General features: G+C 32.7%; 1 protein-coding gene across 9 annotated transcripts in view; it reads right to left on the bottom strand.

The window, feature by feature from the left end:
- Window positions 1-16,832, bottom strand: part of RAP1GDS1 (Rap1 GTPase-GDP dissociation stimulator 1) — a 137,065-nt gene that overhangs the window by 21,840 nt on the left and 98,393 nt on the right. For all 9 annotated transcript variants that reach the window (XM_045536846.1, XM_045536852.1, XM_045536845.1 and 6 more), the window contains 2 exons: window positions 9,345-9,473; window positions 3,866-3,991 (listed from right to left, as the gene is read on the bottom strand). In XM_045536846.1, coding sequence (XP_045392802.1) covers window positions 3,866-3,991; window positions 9,345-9,473 — 255 coding nt within the window. The remainder of the gene's footprint in view (window positions 1-3,865; window positions 3,992-9,344; window positions 9,474-16,832) is intronic.

The raw sequence follows: 16,832 nt of genomic DNA, 5'->3' as shown, positions 1-16,832 counted from the left end.
CCCTTGTTTGTTTACAACAGTGCTAACAGCATGCTGGGTAACACTGTAGACTTCCAGTTTTGCCATGGTAACATTTGTGGGGCATTCCTTTTTGAACAGCACCCATTCTCTTGATGTCTACATCATCTTTCCTGTAGATTCACATGTATGTGGCCAAAGGAACAACTCCATGTTTTCTAAAAGGTCTAGAGAACATACATATTGGGTGTCTTTCCTCATTTCCTTTGTGTCCGTCATTTTGGTGAATTACTGGAAGATGGCAGTCCAACTGAAAGGTCTAAACAATATACTTTTAATATTTTCTGGGTTTTGCTGGTATATAGAAATATAATTTTTTTTTTTTTTTTTGGCCAGAAACCTAAATTCTGACTAATTAAAAAAATTGAACTATAAAATTGATCTATAGATTCTTTTGAATTGAACATATCTAATCATATCTTATGATGGTATGAACATATATAATCACAAAAAATGACAGTTTTATTTCTTTTCTATATCTTTTATTTTTTTATTCTTTCTTTAATGCATTGGATATTTCCTGCGATACAATATTGAATAGAAGTGGGAATGATCCCTCTTATTCTCAACTTCAAAGGGAATGCCTTTTAGTTAGCACTGAGTATGTCTTCTGTAGGCTTCTGGTAGATACCCTTTTCAGATTAAAAAATTCCCTCCTAGTGCTGGTTTCCTAAGAGTTTTTAAAAATTATGCATAGGCACTTAATCTTACCAAATGCTTTTTTTTTTTAAAGAATCTGAGAAGATCATATGATTTCTCTCCTTTATTATTTTAAAGTGATGATTTACACTGTTTGCATTTTCAGAATAAATGCAATTTAGTATGATTAATTTTTAAATAAATTACTAGAGTTGATTTGCTAAAATTTTAGGACAAACTTTGGATCTACGTCCATGGTGAGATTACCCATTAATTTTCATTCACATATTGTTTTTGTTGAGACTTAGTGTAAAATTTCATTAGCCTCATTAAAATAAATTGGTAACATTCTCTGAAAGAATTTAAGATAAGATTACTCAGCTTTTCTATTTCTTCTTATGTCATGCATACTTTAAAATGTATTGGCATCAAATTGTTCATAATATCCTCTTAATATCTGTAAGATCTGAAGGAAGGTCTCCTCCTGTTGCATTCTTTTGATTTTTTTTTTTTGCACAATTTTGGTTAGTTGTGCTTTCTCTTTCTTTTTCCCTGATTAATCAGTCTAGGAACTTACCAATTTTGTTAAGTCTTTTCAGACTCAACTTTGGCAATTATATGCTTGTATTGCACTGTATGTTTTCTATTTTATTAATTTCAGCTCTTTATACTTCTTCCCTTCTGCTTTTCCAGGTTTATGTTTTCTTTCCCCTAAATTCCTGCGATGAATACTGAGCTCACTGATTTTAGTTTTTGTCCTTTATGATTTCTTTAACTTAATCCTCAATGTGATAGTAACCTTTTTTAATATATTAATTTATTGCAAAAAAATTCCCTCTAAGTATGGCTCTATCTGTATCACATAAAATTTGAGATATAGTATTTTCATTTTCATTATTAGAAACATTTCTAATTTTCATTATGATTCTTTTTTGACCTCTGAGGTATTGGAACTCTATTTCTTAAGATCTAAACATACAGAGATTTCCTAGTATCTTTTTATACTATTAGTTACTGGACAATTCACTTAGGTCAGATAAATATACTCTGTGCGATTACAATCCTTTGAAATTTCTTTCATGACAAGCACACATGTTCCTAAATGTTTCATATGTACTTGAAAAGAAAGAGCTCAGCAGTTGGGTGCAGTGTTCTAAAATATGCCCATTAAATAAATTTTCTTAATCATGTTGTTCAAATTTTCTATACCCGTATTTTCTTTAACTGCTTGTTCTATAAATTACTCAAAGAGGTATAAAAATCTGCCATGATACTTGTGGATTTGTCTATTTCTCCTCATAGTTCTGAATATTTTCCTTCATATGTTTTGGGGTAATGTATAATTGTATCTTCGAGATGAATTGTACCTTTTATTACTATAGCAAGTAATACTTTACCTTATCTCTAGTATTCATCTTATTCTATTTTATTTTATATTTATATAACTACTGTAGCCTTCTTTAGGTTTGAATGGTATACTTTCTCCATCCTATTCTCAATCCTTTAAATCCTCTTATATTTAAGAAGTGTTGCTTGTTTTAAAAAGTGTAATTGATTTTTTAAACCCAGCTGACAAATGGTCTTTTAATTAAAGCATTTATGCCACACCCATTTAATTACTGAAATACTATGACTTAAATCAACATTTTTAATGCTCTATTTGTCTCCCATGTTCCTTTTTCTTTCCTCTCTTCTCTTATTATGGATTGTTAGGGCATTAAAGAAAACCAAAAAACTTTCCATAAATCCTTCTGTTAGTTTGGTAGTTATATATTATTTTAAAAAATTATTTTAGTAGTCACCTTAAAAGTTGAAATAATTGAATAACCAGAGTCTAACTGTACCTTCTTCAAGATAATACAAGAGTTTTAGGACTCTAACTCCTTTTACCTCTCTTCTGATTTATACCCTCATTTTGCATCGTATTTTACACCTCACAACTTATTTTTATTTATACATTCAATGTTCATGAGATTTACCTACATATTTACTATTTTTTTTGTCTTTATTCTCCCCTGCATTTACATCATTTTCCTTTTATCTGACAAGCAATCTTTATAACGTGGCTTTCATTGTTGCTATTGAGAAGTTAGCTGTCAAACTGTTGTTCCTTTGAAGGTAATCTGTTTTTTTCTGGATAGTTTTAAGATTTTGTCGTAGGTTTTCTAAATTTTCAGTACGATGCATGTAGATGTGGATTTCTTTTTATCATGTTTTCAGTTCATTCGGCTTCTTGAATCGTTGATATCTTTCATAATTTCTGGTAAATTTTCTGCCAAAATTTCTTCTCTGTACCCTCCTAACCCCCTTCTCTACTCTCCATTTGGGACTTCAAAAAATGTGTATCAGAGCTTCTAACTTCATCCTCTACACCTCTTATTCTCTTTTATGTCAATTGATTCTTTTTTCTTTATAATTCATTCTGGATTTCTTTCCAATCTTCCAGTTCACTGATTTTCTAATTCAACTATATCTATCAAATCTGCCATTAGATTCTTAATTTTGGCTGAATTTTTCAATCCAGGAATTGCCACTTTGTTTTTTTTTAAACCTGTTATGTTGCTTTTTTATAGTTTTTAGTTTCTTTCTGAAAATTTTAAGCTTGTTCTAACACTCTGAACATAATAAGCAAACCTGTTTTGAGTCTAATAATTCCAGTATCTGGAGATTTGCTGCTATTGCCTGTTCCTGCTTATAGTGTGTCTTCTCTCCCCATGTGTCTGGGCCTCTTTGATTATGTGCTAGACACTGTATTTGGAAAATTATTTATATGGAATTTTTTTTTAATTGAGTCACTCTTACTCCTAGGATATATACTTTAAGATTTTTTGCCCCCCCAAGAGAGCAGTTTACCAGTATTCTCGCTGTTGACAGGCCCAAGACTCTAACCTTTATCCCCTTTGCCTTAGAAACAGAAGAGAAGTTCAGCCTCTCACCTGCCTTTTCCAGAATGGCACAGAATGTGTTAGCTACAGAAGCATCTTTGCTAAGATTTTAAAGCCAGAGGAACTTGGAAAGTAGCTTTGGCCAATGTAGATATAGTTATGAAGCAGATGTAGCTGAAGTTAGACATATCCAAAATAAAACTTACCGCATCACTACTAAGACAAAAGAAGAGTATTGAGGTAAACAGCTGGCAATTAAATAGTACTAGAAAAAACTGAAAGTCTATATGATCAAAACCCAAAAGGTGCATTTATTTTCTCACCGTTTTCTGCCAATGGAGCAAGAACTTCAAAAATCATTTCTCTCTTATCATGCTCTATTTGTTTCTTGAACAGTTTTACCAGCTCTTCAGCAATGTTTGTACTTGCAAACTGTTCTTTACTTGACTCTGTAAAATAAAAAAAAATTTAGAGTAAGCAAACAAAATTAAACCCCAACCTGTTCTCTATTACTTTCAATACTTGGTCCTTTTGTATCATTACTGATAAACACAGACATTCTTCAAATACAGGAACAATCAAATCCATTTTTAATGCCCCTGAAAAGGAAAAATGTCCAAGGCTTTAGAAAAAATGTTCTGACCCAATTATATTTGAGGTTATAAAAAAATCTTCAGTAGCATAACATATAGGTAACCATAGCAACAATAAAATTATTAATTCAGTTTCAAGGCTTTTAATCAAAGAAACATTACTTGTAACATATTTTATTTTACATGGCTGAATTAAAGGTGACTTATCTTTCATATCATTAAATTGGTGTGTTTCTGGACTGGGCCCGACATGCCTGCTGTTACAGGCCAATTCTGCACGAGCACTTGGGGTCTCACCCCCCTGCCTCCTGAGCATCTGCAACCTTACTCTACAGCCTCACCATCAACCAACATTTAAATATGCCTCAGTATTTCACATAAAAAATATTAAAAACACTCTCCCTTTTCTCCACTTCTTTCTTCAACTACCAATCAATCTCTTTCACTTTACAAACAAGTTTCTTGGTAACACTGTTTATGTACCTTGCCTCTACTTTCTCAACTCACACGCACTCTTAAATCCACTTCAAAGCAGTTTGGGCCCACTTCTACACTCCGCAATCTCCTACGATTGTTCCTGCTTTTCCACCAGACCTCTATAAATTCCAGTTCCTTGGTACTTGGTCCTTTTGATTTCTTACCTTCTCAATCCTTATTCTCACCCTAGGCAATCTAATTCTCTTCCATGGCATCAAACAGCATCTCTGTGTTGACACATTTATCCAAGTACAGCACTAGTCCTCCTCTAGACTCCAGGCTATTTATTTAACAGCGCATTTGGGACCATTTCTACTTGAGCATCTCTCTAGCATCCTAAACTCAAAGCCTAAAAGAGACTTTTGATATACCCTGAAACCCGTTTCCTCCAGGCTTCCTAAGCTCAGTAAATGAACATTCCCTCTATCCATCTGCACGGGCAGAAATCTAGGAGTCACTGCTCATTTGTTCTCACTCAACTTCCACATCCAATGAATCACCAATGTCCACCCATCATCCTCCAAAATACAACCAGAATGTGTTCCACTTCTCTCCAATTCTCTCACTTTCTTTGGTTGCATTAAGTATCCTATTAATTCTCCAGGAGAAGTTCCTTTACAAGAATTCTGACCAAACCCAATGTAAACCAGCTGCTCTCTGTTTACGGGCCCAGCTGGCATCCTAGACTCTCTCCTTATCATTAGCTTGATGGATCATTTCTCCTCCTTCCTGTATTAGATACCTTGTAATCAATATCCGTTCTCTAGCAGCTTCCTGAGAAAGCTACTGCATACTATGTATAGGAGGTAAACATTGTGAAATATTAACTGTCTGAAAATGCTCTTTCCCACCTAGAGTTGATGCCTCTAATTTAAATTAGTCTTTCATCTAACTCCCTTACTTTCTCTAGCAATTACTATAATTTGTAATTATATGCTAATTTACTTGCAAATTATTTTAAAAACATCCATTTCCCCCACTAAACTATAAGCTCCTCGAAGGGAGGGACAATGTATATTATTTCAACCACCACACAGTGCACAGAATAGTGCCTAGCACAAAGCAGGTGTCCAGAATATTGAATATTGAATAACTAAATGAACACATCAATGAATATGAGCGTTAGCTTCTGCTCTCTAGTCTCTGTTAAATTTCTCTGTTAATATCAAGTAAGATATATTATAAAATCAATAAATGAGAAAGATGAAACACAAATTTTATTAATAGGGTGACAATACAATTTTGACTTGCTTTTTATTACACTGCTTTTGGTGGATACAACAGTAGATCTATGCCAAAATGATGAAAATCCAATCTTAACTGCAGCTACTTATATCAAGGTGTTTGGAAGCAATTTTTCAGTGGTATGTTTTCCCGGTTTGTCATTGAAACAGCAATGTAGGCAACGTTATTTTTGCAACTTTCTACTTAACTCTTACCTTCCCCAGTAGGCAAGGGCTCCCAGAGTATGCTGTGCTCTGTTTTTTGTCCCCAAATGATTTTTACTTATTCATTTGTCCAATCAAAACTCCCATTTCCCAATTTAATTTATAAGAGGTGAATGGCTGATAACTTTGGCTATTCCAAAGAGTATTTACGTTTAAAAAGGTTCATAACAGAGATGAACCTTAGACTGATAGAGCTTTGGGGCAAATATTCATGCTTTTTTCTGGGTTTTTAGCTTTTGGTAAACCTTTCACTTTTTAATCCCAAAGAATAAAATGGTTGGGCTCAATCCTGAAGCATTCCCCTCCTTTGACTCTTCCAATACCACTTTTGCAGGCAACCGTGGAATCCAGAGCTCAGTGAAAACGCTGCTTAGTTAGAAAGCACAGGCTGGCTTGGTGTACATTACGGAAACTTTAACACATCAGTTTCTAAGTATATATTAACTTCTAAGTAAAAATTCTATAAATACTCAGCAAAGCAAACATAACCATTGACATTTTTGTCATATCCATTAAAATTTTAAGCGCCTAATTAAAATCTGAATAAACCAAATGCTTTAGTACAATTCATCACAGACAAGCTATACATATGACACATATCGTAAGAGTAACTACTACAGGTATTAAAATCAGAAATGATAGTATAACTATTAAAGATGCTTTGTGTGAGAATTCAAGTTGTCTTTTAAAAGATCACACATGAAACATTTTTTTCTCTAATACAAAGAACTGCTTTTCAAATGATTCACATATAACAGAAATCCCCTTATAAGGCTATATTTTTCAAATGCCAGATAGAGATTGACTAATAAGTCATGTAATCGATTTAGGACTGTGGCCAGTATTTTTAAAAATAGAATATAAACTATCAGAGTGCACTGAATATGGTAAAGATAATAACTATTGCTTAGTTTCAGGTGTTCATGCAGTTAGGTGGTGATATAGGGTATATTTCTTACTGTGGGTCACGTCCCAAAAGTTTGAAAACTATTGCCCTAAGGCGGGTAGTTTAAAATCTGGGTTTCTGGGGGGCACTTCTGGAGAGGTGTTAATATTTTATATTTATAGTAGAATGTTTTAAACACAGCAAGAGCGATACCACTATTTACATAATGAATGATTTGAGGGTCCAAATGTGTAAGTTATTTGTTTATGTAAATTAAATAAATTAAATATGCTAACTGCCTTCCACAAATTTCCCTGCCAGAAAGAAGCTCCCCTACTATGTAGGCACGATCCTAAATCCGTATTACTAAATAAATTACAGGGTTGGATTAACTGCAAGGATTAGGCCCTATTTACTTCACAGGGTGACCGTAAAGGTGAGTGAGGTTTAATACAGATCCAGGACCCTCTTTTATTATAAAATGCAAGACTCCTATGACCACACTCTCTCAAGGCCCACCCTCTGCTATTACCATAGCTCTTATTGTATTCGTTTCACCAGAGGAGGTAATGATGACTAATCCTTTCTCCTTGATGTTCATTTGAGAAATGGATGATGACAGTTTATTGGGATATGTGAACCAACAACTTAACTCCCTTCCCATGAGGCTCAGGAGTAATTCTGCACAGTTCCTGAAGTTGAAGAATTTATAAGATTTAGATACACAACCATAAAAAAAAAATGAAATGATCCTCAGCAATCAGTTGCAATTATATAAGCCCCTACCCAGCATAGCCTATTCAAGGATTACTTGGTACTGGCTTTTTAAGAGGTTAGGTGAGATAAACTTCATCAGTCTTTGCTTTCTTCTGTGTACTCTCCTAAAACTTCAAAAGGGAAGCAGCCTACACAGGGTGAAGGATGACTTTGTTGCCGAATTTATTTTCTAGAGCATCACTGTCCAAGAGCAATATAATGAGAGCCCAAAATGAAACCATATATGTATTACTAAAAAAAAAATTAAAAAGTGAAATTTTAATATGTTTTATTCCACCCGGTATATTCAAATTATTATTTCAACATGCAAGCAACATTAAAAAATATTGGCAAGCTATTTTACTTTATTTTTTTTTTCATACTAAGTCTACAAAATCCATTGTGTATTACAGCACATCTCAATTTAGACTATTCATATTTCAGTGCTGGTAGCTACTGTATAGGACAGTGAAGTTCCAGAAACTACTCATACTAAAATGCAAAAGTATGGGATTATAATATGATTTGTTTCATTTCTACCAACTATACTGACCACAAACTCCTACATTCCATTTTAATAATGGAAAATAGTAACTTAAACACTAAATATTCTTTCATTCTTGGTTTCACTTGAATGATAGAAAAAATGTGTTAATCAGGCTAGTATAAAAAAGAAGAAATAGCAGAGGAAGAGAGAAGATGAGTAATACAAATACTAGAACATGACACACTTAATAAGAGTGACTTTTACTAAATATCTCTGATAAGTAATCCCTATTCCCTTAGCTTGAGGACAAAAGTAAAATTTTGAAATCAAGACTTTAATGTCTAAGATGTAGAGACATGAGCTTTCACCAAGATTAGAGTCTTGGTGCTGCTTTTGCTTATTTACAATATGGGGATAATCATCAGAATCTATGTATTTGTTACAACTATTATATTTAAAGCTTTGATAAAACACCATTTCAATTCACCATGGCCATAATAAAGAATTTATCGTGAACATGGTTGTGGGGTAGATCCAGACCAGGAGTTACAACTTTCTGTCCAGAGTCACAGGAAGGAGAGAAGGAAGGGAGGGGAGACAAGGAGGGAGAGGACAGAAAGAGGGAGGAAAGAAAGGGCAATACGTAATATAGAGGAAAAATAAAACACAGAAAAGAGATGGGCAAGCTGAGGCTATCAGTCCTCTTCTGTGTTATGACTAGGATGTGTTTCCAGCTTGGCCTTGTTCTGTCTGCCTTCTGACTTTCAAGGATTTCTCATATTTTATTTCCTAATGCTGTTACAGATATAATTTTATAAAAAAAGTCCTCTCTAATTTTTTTTTTTTGGTGAAAAGAGGAGGAAGAACCTTAGTCTGCAAGATTCCTCTTTACCTGATAAACAGTTTATATAAAATGTAATAAATTATAATGTCTTTATTTTTATTTAATAATGTATAATGTAAATGTTGAACCTTAATACATAAAATAATTAGGGAAGCAAAGTAGCAGCAATTATAAATATAATCATCTTTTAAAATATTGAGGCAAATATCCCAAATGCTTAAGAAATGAGTATAATCTAAACATATAAAGAAAAATTTATTATAAGTGCATTAATAAGTTAATCACATTTGTGGTTCATGACTAAGACTTACCAAGTTCTGCTAAATTACCAAATGCAACAAGACACATTTCAGTAAGAGCTGCATTTTGGCAGTGGATGCCCAGTAATTTCACTAGGGTAGGAATAACACCCATATTGATAAGCTGAGCTTGAAGGGAATCTGTAAAAAGATAAAAATAAATAAATAAAATGGTCACATGTCAAATGAACATTAGTAAGAAGAAAACACCTCTTGTTCTCCCTATTGCAAATTCAATGCTATTTGAATCACAGTAAAGGAAAATGAAGTCCATTCATATGATTGTCTTGAACATTTTAAACACATAAGTTCAGAAGAGTTGAGTTTTGAATCTTTTCAATAACCAAAAGAAAATTAGAAATGAAAACATGAAAATAAGGAATATATCAAATCACTAGTCTTTTTTTAAAAACATGGTCTTATACCTTTAAAAATCAGACTTTTAAGAAGTTAAATAATTAAACATTACTGTAGGTTTATTGGAGTAAAAAGTTAGACAAAGTAACATTTGCATTACAGGAAATCACAGAATATATGAAAAAAGTAAGGAAAGTAGCAAGTTAATAAAGCCCAAGAAAGAAGACAAAAGTCTTAGAATCCTTTAAAACAGTTACTTCATTATAAAAACTGAAAGTATATAGTAAATACACAAAAATGACTGGTTCTGAGCATTTGCCAGCAGAGTGCTCTTTGATGCCTGGTAGGAAGGAATGTGGTTTTAACAAGGAAATAATGGGTTACCTACAATATTTTTCTTCTTAAAGTTTTATTTAATTACAGTGAAAGATCATCTCAGTCAAAGAGGAAAATTTGGCTTGAGAGATGAAGAGAATGAGGTCAACATGCCTTGTCATCATTGCCTTCATTTTCTAAGCAACTAATTTGATTTTAAAATACTAAACATGCCTTGGATTTCCACAAGGGTTCTTCATGGGCAATGATAATAGAATACCTGTAGCAAAGTTGAAGGTAAATGAACCAAAATGAAAATCAAAAGTACTGCCTCTTAGAATAAGCTAAGAAGAAAGACATATAAACATTCATATGTTTATGTGAAACACTATTACTATCAATAACTGGTTCGTCCAAAGACATAAGAATGCTTTCAAACTTTTTTTCTCTTTAAAATCGTATGCCATTTTTAAGCTAATAATTTTCCCCAAATTCTTTGAAGTTACCTATCTGGGATCTAAAGGTAAAACTCTGTTCCTTGCAAAACACATGTTCCATTATAGCTCAAATCCCTTGACAGGGTTGGCCTGATAATGTCTTTTTTACTCTTCTTCATTCTTTACCAGTAGATAAGGAAGTAGATGGGTAATTACCAGAAAAGAACATACAGGCAGGGTTGAGCTGTCTCACATACCAGTTGGTTACTTGCCTGGTGGTCTTTATTGTTAATTCTTTCTGCTGTTAGAGTGAGGTATGAGGAGAGAGAGTCAATGGAGGCTTATTGTCCCTGAAAACTGATGACTGGGTAATTACAAATAATTAACTGGTTTGGTTGTGGGGGCCCATCTTTACTAGAAAGGGGTCTATTAGAAAACGAGAATAGAAAATAAAGCTGAGAAAAAGGAAAGGTAGAGTTCAAATAGTCTAAAACAATTTCAAATTTTGCAATGGAATTATGAAGTCTATTATTCTAAAAGGAGATAAAAATAAAAGAATATAATATATTCAACTAAATGCTGTTTTTATACTTTTCATGTTAATTTTTTTTTCTGAATACACAATTAAGCTATTAATGATTTACAGCACATATTGTCTCATAGGCAAAATACTTGTCAGGTAGATAGCGTTATATCTATATGTCATATTGGCAGAATACTTGAATTATGGTTACAGTATTTATAATGATCGTGCACCAAGGAGCTTTCCAAGTTAGAAATTATTTTGATCACTTACCAGTAGACAGAGTTCTTTACTAGCGGATCACCTCTGCAGATGCTTGTTCTTTAGCAGTATTTTTATTATTTATTCGTTTTGACTACTTTGTCAAATACTGCAGAGCTGTTGAATCATCAAATTTCAGGTACGTAAGCGTGAGCACTAGCGCATGCATTGAGTGAGAGTCAAACTCCACTATATGTCTGCATGTATGTAAGCATCACACACCCCCTCAGTTCTGTTGGTACAAATTATAAGAATCCAACAGTAGGGACACCAGAGGAGTCACAGATTTCATGAAGGAGATAGCTCAACAGAAGACTGTCACTTGTAAGATGATGCTCTCCATGTTCTCGAGCTTGGCATATCTACCGCTTTCTTGGACTGCTTTTATTATAATATTATAAATTTTGGTTCCAGGGAGAAGTGGGGCAAAAAAATTAAGAAATGGTACAGAGCTTATTATACTTATTGAATATTACACTCACTGAAGTGTAATATTTGAAATGGTGGCAGATCAGGAGAAAAGGTAGCATAGCCAAATGGCATATGGTGTGAACTTGCCATAATTCATGAAGATCCTGTTACTTTGTGAAAATGTGTTTTATAACTATCCAGGAGCCAAATTAATTATATACTCACATACAACATACATACCACACACAAAAGAAAAATATCATCCAATTGGACAGACTCGTTTTGGACCAATTGGGTGCTTTCTTTTACATCCAATTCTGTGATGCTAACTAAAACAAAAATCGTACTCAAATAACTCTGAAATTTGTTCACACTGACTGCAGGCAAGTCATTCCCCTTGTATGATGAAAGCGCAGAGAAAAAGAAAAAGAAAAAAAAAACCCAAACCTTTACTCAAACTTTCATTTTATGGACAAAGAGGCATACTAGAATATGGTTCTCTAAGTGGTGTCCCTGGAACCCTTTTAGAGGATCATAAAGTCAAAACTATTTTCATAAAGACACCAAGATTTTATTTGCCTTTTTCACTGTGTTGATATTTGCACTGATGATACAAAAACAACGGTAAGTAAAACAGCTGGTACTTTAGCATGAATCCAGCCAGTGGCACCAAACTGTATTAGTAGCCATTATATTCTTCACCATCATATCACAGTAAAATAAAATGCCATTCTTTGCAGCAATTTCTTTTGTTTTTGGAAATATTTTTCATAAAAGTGTCATTTATATTAACATACAATGGATTTATTTTTATTTTAAAATATAATACTAAACAACCTTAAATTTTTTTCTCCATTTTAATTTCTAATTCAGTAAATACTGAAAGATAAAACCCATATACATAAAAGAAGTTCTTTGAGGTCTTCAATTTTTAGGCATGTAAAAGGGTCCTGAGACAAAAGTTTCAGAACCACTGCCAAAGGATTACCTAATTCTTCTAAAAGGTGGAGGGGAGGAGAAAAACATGGAAAACATTAAGTTGAATGATGTGCTTAGCAGAAGTGATAACAGGAAAAAAAGAAATAAAAATTAAGAACATGGTAGGAATCAGATTTTGGTTTGCAAATATTTTGAGAGAAATTACATTAATAAAGCACCTGAACATCTCATCTTGCTTATCTGAGTAGGAACTCAAGCCTAGAAGAATATTCCATATTGGGTCTGTTAACCTATTTCTGTTACAATTTAGTATGTTACCATTTAGTAGCTGGTGGTGGTGGTGCTTTTGGATTTAGTAAGGTTCCTGTTTGTGTAGAATAAATTGATTCTTATCAATGGAAACAAATGATTTGTTTGGTCATCTTTTTAAAAAATTTACTGCCCAAAGAAAGCTTGTGAATGCCTTTCAAAGGAAAATAGCTGACACGCATGGTATCACGATTATCAGGAGCGTGACTTTTAAATGAAAGACTAGCAGGAAAGCAGGAAGATATTCTTGGAACTAGAAATAGTTCTTGTTTTCCAGACACAGTAGAGAGGGTAAGTAAAACAACTGCAAGACTAAGACTTTTGTGTCCCTCAATAAATACCAGCAACTCCAGGGGAATGTTACCAGAGCTCAACAAACACAGCAATTCACAAAAATGCAACCCAGGCCCATACATAGCAAACACTTATGTGTGAAAGACAGTCTTTAGACAGCACAATGTCATAAATGTCTGTAGATTCTCTTTTTTAACTGATCCTGACACACATCACAGACAAATACTGACCAAAATACAGATTTACAAAATTACATAATGTCAAAATGACACAGGCCCTACATGATCTATGGGGAGGAAGAGGAGGAAGGCACTGAGGGGGTGCAATACAGATGCATATACAAAGAGATATAAGGCAATCAACGCATGCGCTGGTGTGAACACTTACCTACCTACATTTGAATTTCAACGGTTCCAAGTTCTTCAGGTCACACTCATGGAAACTCCAAAGAATGGAGATCTGGAGAGAAGATCTCAAGTTGAGGAACCTTTTTCCCCCTGAGTTTTAAGTTTAATGTTTAAAACATTGGTATAGACTAGATTATAGGTCCAGAAAAGTATGCTGAGAATTCCAGTAACTCAACTGATGTTGATCAATTACTAAAAATATGTTTCTTAAGGTTATAACACGTTTATCTTATACCTAAAACCATTATAGACAATGTTATAAGATCATTAAGCTTATTGATAAATAGAACTTAAAGATGAAACTGTCAAAAGAAGACACAATGCAAAATATAGTCTCTACATTAGTATGTATATATGATACGCACATTATTCATAGTATAATGATACAATATTGCTATTTACAGGATTGCATTAAAAACCCTATCTACAGTCAAATGAGTTGTACATAGTTGAAACAGTGTAAACAAGCAAATAAAAGTCTTGATGAAAAGTTCTAACTACAAATTGGCCAAAAACCACTTCAGCATAATAAAGACTGAAGAAAACTACCTTTGACTTAATGGTAAATCTGCATTTCAAAAAAAAGAATATGAAAACTTAGTAATTAGAAATGATGTAACAGTATAGTAGAGCTTCAAGTTTAAATTAAGCAAAGTTTAGCTCTATTATAACACTGGAAAGGAAACTTCTTAAACATAGCTACGAAAAGGATGAATATTGGTTAAAAACTTTATATACCCAAATGCGCAGGTACAAGTAAGGACTTCCTTTTCAGTTCCTTATTACTTAGTATCTTTTGCTGATGGATCAGGAAAATGGAGAACTTTTAGTCTAAACCTAGTGTTAAGGATATAATATTTACATGTGTTTAAACAAAAGTTAAATTCAAATCAGTTATTTTTAAAGCCTTCTTTACACAAAATATGCATATTATGTTTCACATCCAGATTATCCCTTCAATTTAAGCCTCAGGTTATACATTTCAACAAGAATAGAAAAATTTTTTAAAAGAACAAATCATGATTCATTAATATTGAGAATATTGGATGTTTAAAACAATACATCTATACATTTCTTGCTTTCTAGAAGTTAACAAAAAACAATTCAAAAGTTCTTTCTGTGTTCTGAAAATAAAATTGTCTCTACACAGCAAAATTTCCCTTTTGTAAAAGTTCTCAAGAGGAATGACAAGATTACATGTGTGAAAGTAACCTGAAACAGCAGCAGCAGCAACAAAAAAACCCAAAGCAAAAATCAAAGAGATATAGGAGAAACATTTTATTATTCTGTAGAGGCCTACCCTTTTACTGATCTCAATCCAGTGACAACTAGAATGATTGTACCTTAATCTAGTAGGTAATTTTTTCCCCTATACTCACTCCAGGTTAAATTATTTGCTTCAGGTCAACTCTTATTATAATTAAGAACGCTATGAAGGAAATTTCTATACACGTGTCTACTCTGATTAAAGAAAACTCTATGCTTTCATCTCAGAAAGAAACTGGTCACTTAAAAAGTGGTCCTTTTTTTTTTTTTTTTTTTAAAAAAGACCACTACCAGCTGTTGCTTAAGCAGCTTTTATTAGGAGAAACCAATCCAGTTACTTATTTTATGGCACTGCTGAGATAAAGGCCACATCTACAGCAAGTATAAATTTAAGCCTGAATTTTTATATAGCAAATTAAGCTAAATGCCCGGTTAATTTATATCCCAACGTGTACACCTTTACAAACGTGTTTAAAAACATAAAAATTCCTTGTTTCACAAAAGGATACATTGGGTTTTTAAAAAAACAAACAACTATAATAGTTATTCTAGAGCATTATTATAATTTAGTTCTTACAGTTTAAATTACACAGAAGTTATTTGCAATGCACAAACTGTGTTAACAAGATACAGCTACATATCCAAAAAATGTCTGATTTCTAGCCTAAACTCCCACTTTCAAATAGTATTTAACTTAAATTTTTTTTCAGTAAATGAAACAATATAGAGTAGTTAAGTGTTAATTGAATTTTACTTACAGTTAGAAAACAGGAGTACTAATTTTTATAAAAGTTAACTTATACATAATTTTTTATTTTCAGTTTCTCTCTGGATTTTTTTAAGTGACTAAATTACAGATGAAAATAGAGATATTTGGTTAAAATCTATTATTCACCTCTGCCTTTAGCCTCAGTTCTTAGAAGGCGGAACAGCTCAATGCTTACTTCAGTGTCATTTCTGGAACTTCAAAATTTGTGCATAATCAATGATCACGTGCTTGATACCATCATATTTCAGCTGACAATGCTGAGAAAGTACTACTCCTGTAATAATATAATGTCAAATTTTAAGTATTAAGGATACTAAAATCACTGACAAAAAACCTGTAATAATCATTTCATTTTTCAGAGATTGAAAATTTCAGATTCTTGCATTCAGAAGTTCATTCCATAATGACCAAAGCTGACTATTAATGCCAATATTTGACCATGGTGGAATTAGACCAAAACGGTCATTTTATATACTTCTACTAAAAACCATGCTCTCAGTCTGTCCATTAAGTAACAGCGTTATTATAGTAACAGTCTAAGAAGATTATGAATAAAAGTCGACCTGGTCTAATTGGTCAAATTTAATAGGCAGAATTAGCAAGAGGCACCAAAATAACTACCTACTCTGTCCTTCATTGAAATAATTTGTTTAAAATGGCATTTGTAGCAGAACTTCATGAATGTAACCTGCTTTGGCAAACTGATTAGAAAGCTCTGTTGGACAAACAGTAAAAATTCACAATTTTTTTTTATAGAGTACAACAGTAAATAATAAGGTAAAGAACAATAGTAAAGAATAAAATAGCCTAACTTCTCAGCTGCATAGTAAAAGTCTTTAACAAGCACCATTAACTCGCTAGAGTAATTTGACAAATTGGGCTTCAAAAGATGTGAAATTAAAAGTACATCTCCCATGTCTTTATAAACAAAAAAATGAACAGAAAAATACATTTAAAATAGTATACTGGAAAATTAGCACCATTAAGAAAAAAAACAATTAATTGCAAAGATATAATTTTATATCTTGAATTTTATTTTTTTTTCCTTAGAGTTAGGGAAAAAGACTTTACTATTTAAGAAACATATGAATTATTAATTAGTTCGTGCCCATAGTGAGTAAACTTTGAAAATAGTTCCTTATTCATATGAAGCAAATCATTTTTCCAAATATCCAACATCTAGGAAATGTTCTTTCTCATCTGTAATAAAGT

The sequence above is a fragment of the Lemur catta genome, chromosome 24, assembly GCF_020740605.2.
Source record: "Lemur catta isolate mLemCat1 chromosome 24, mLemCat1.pri, whole genome shotgun sequence".
NCBI lineage: Eukaryota > Metazoa > Chordata > Mammalia > Primates > Lemuridae > Lemur > Lemur catta.
This window is presented reverse-complemented; position numbering and strand designations above follow the sequence as displayed.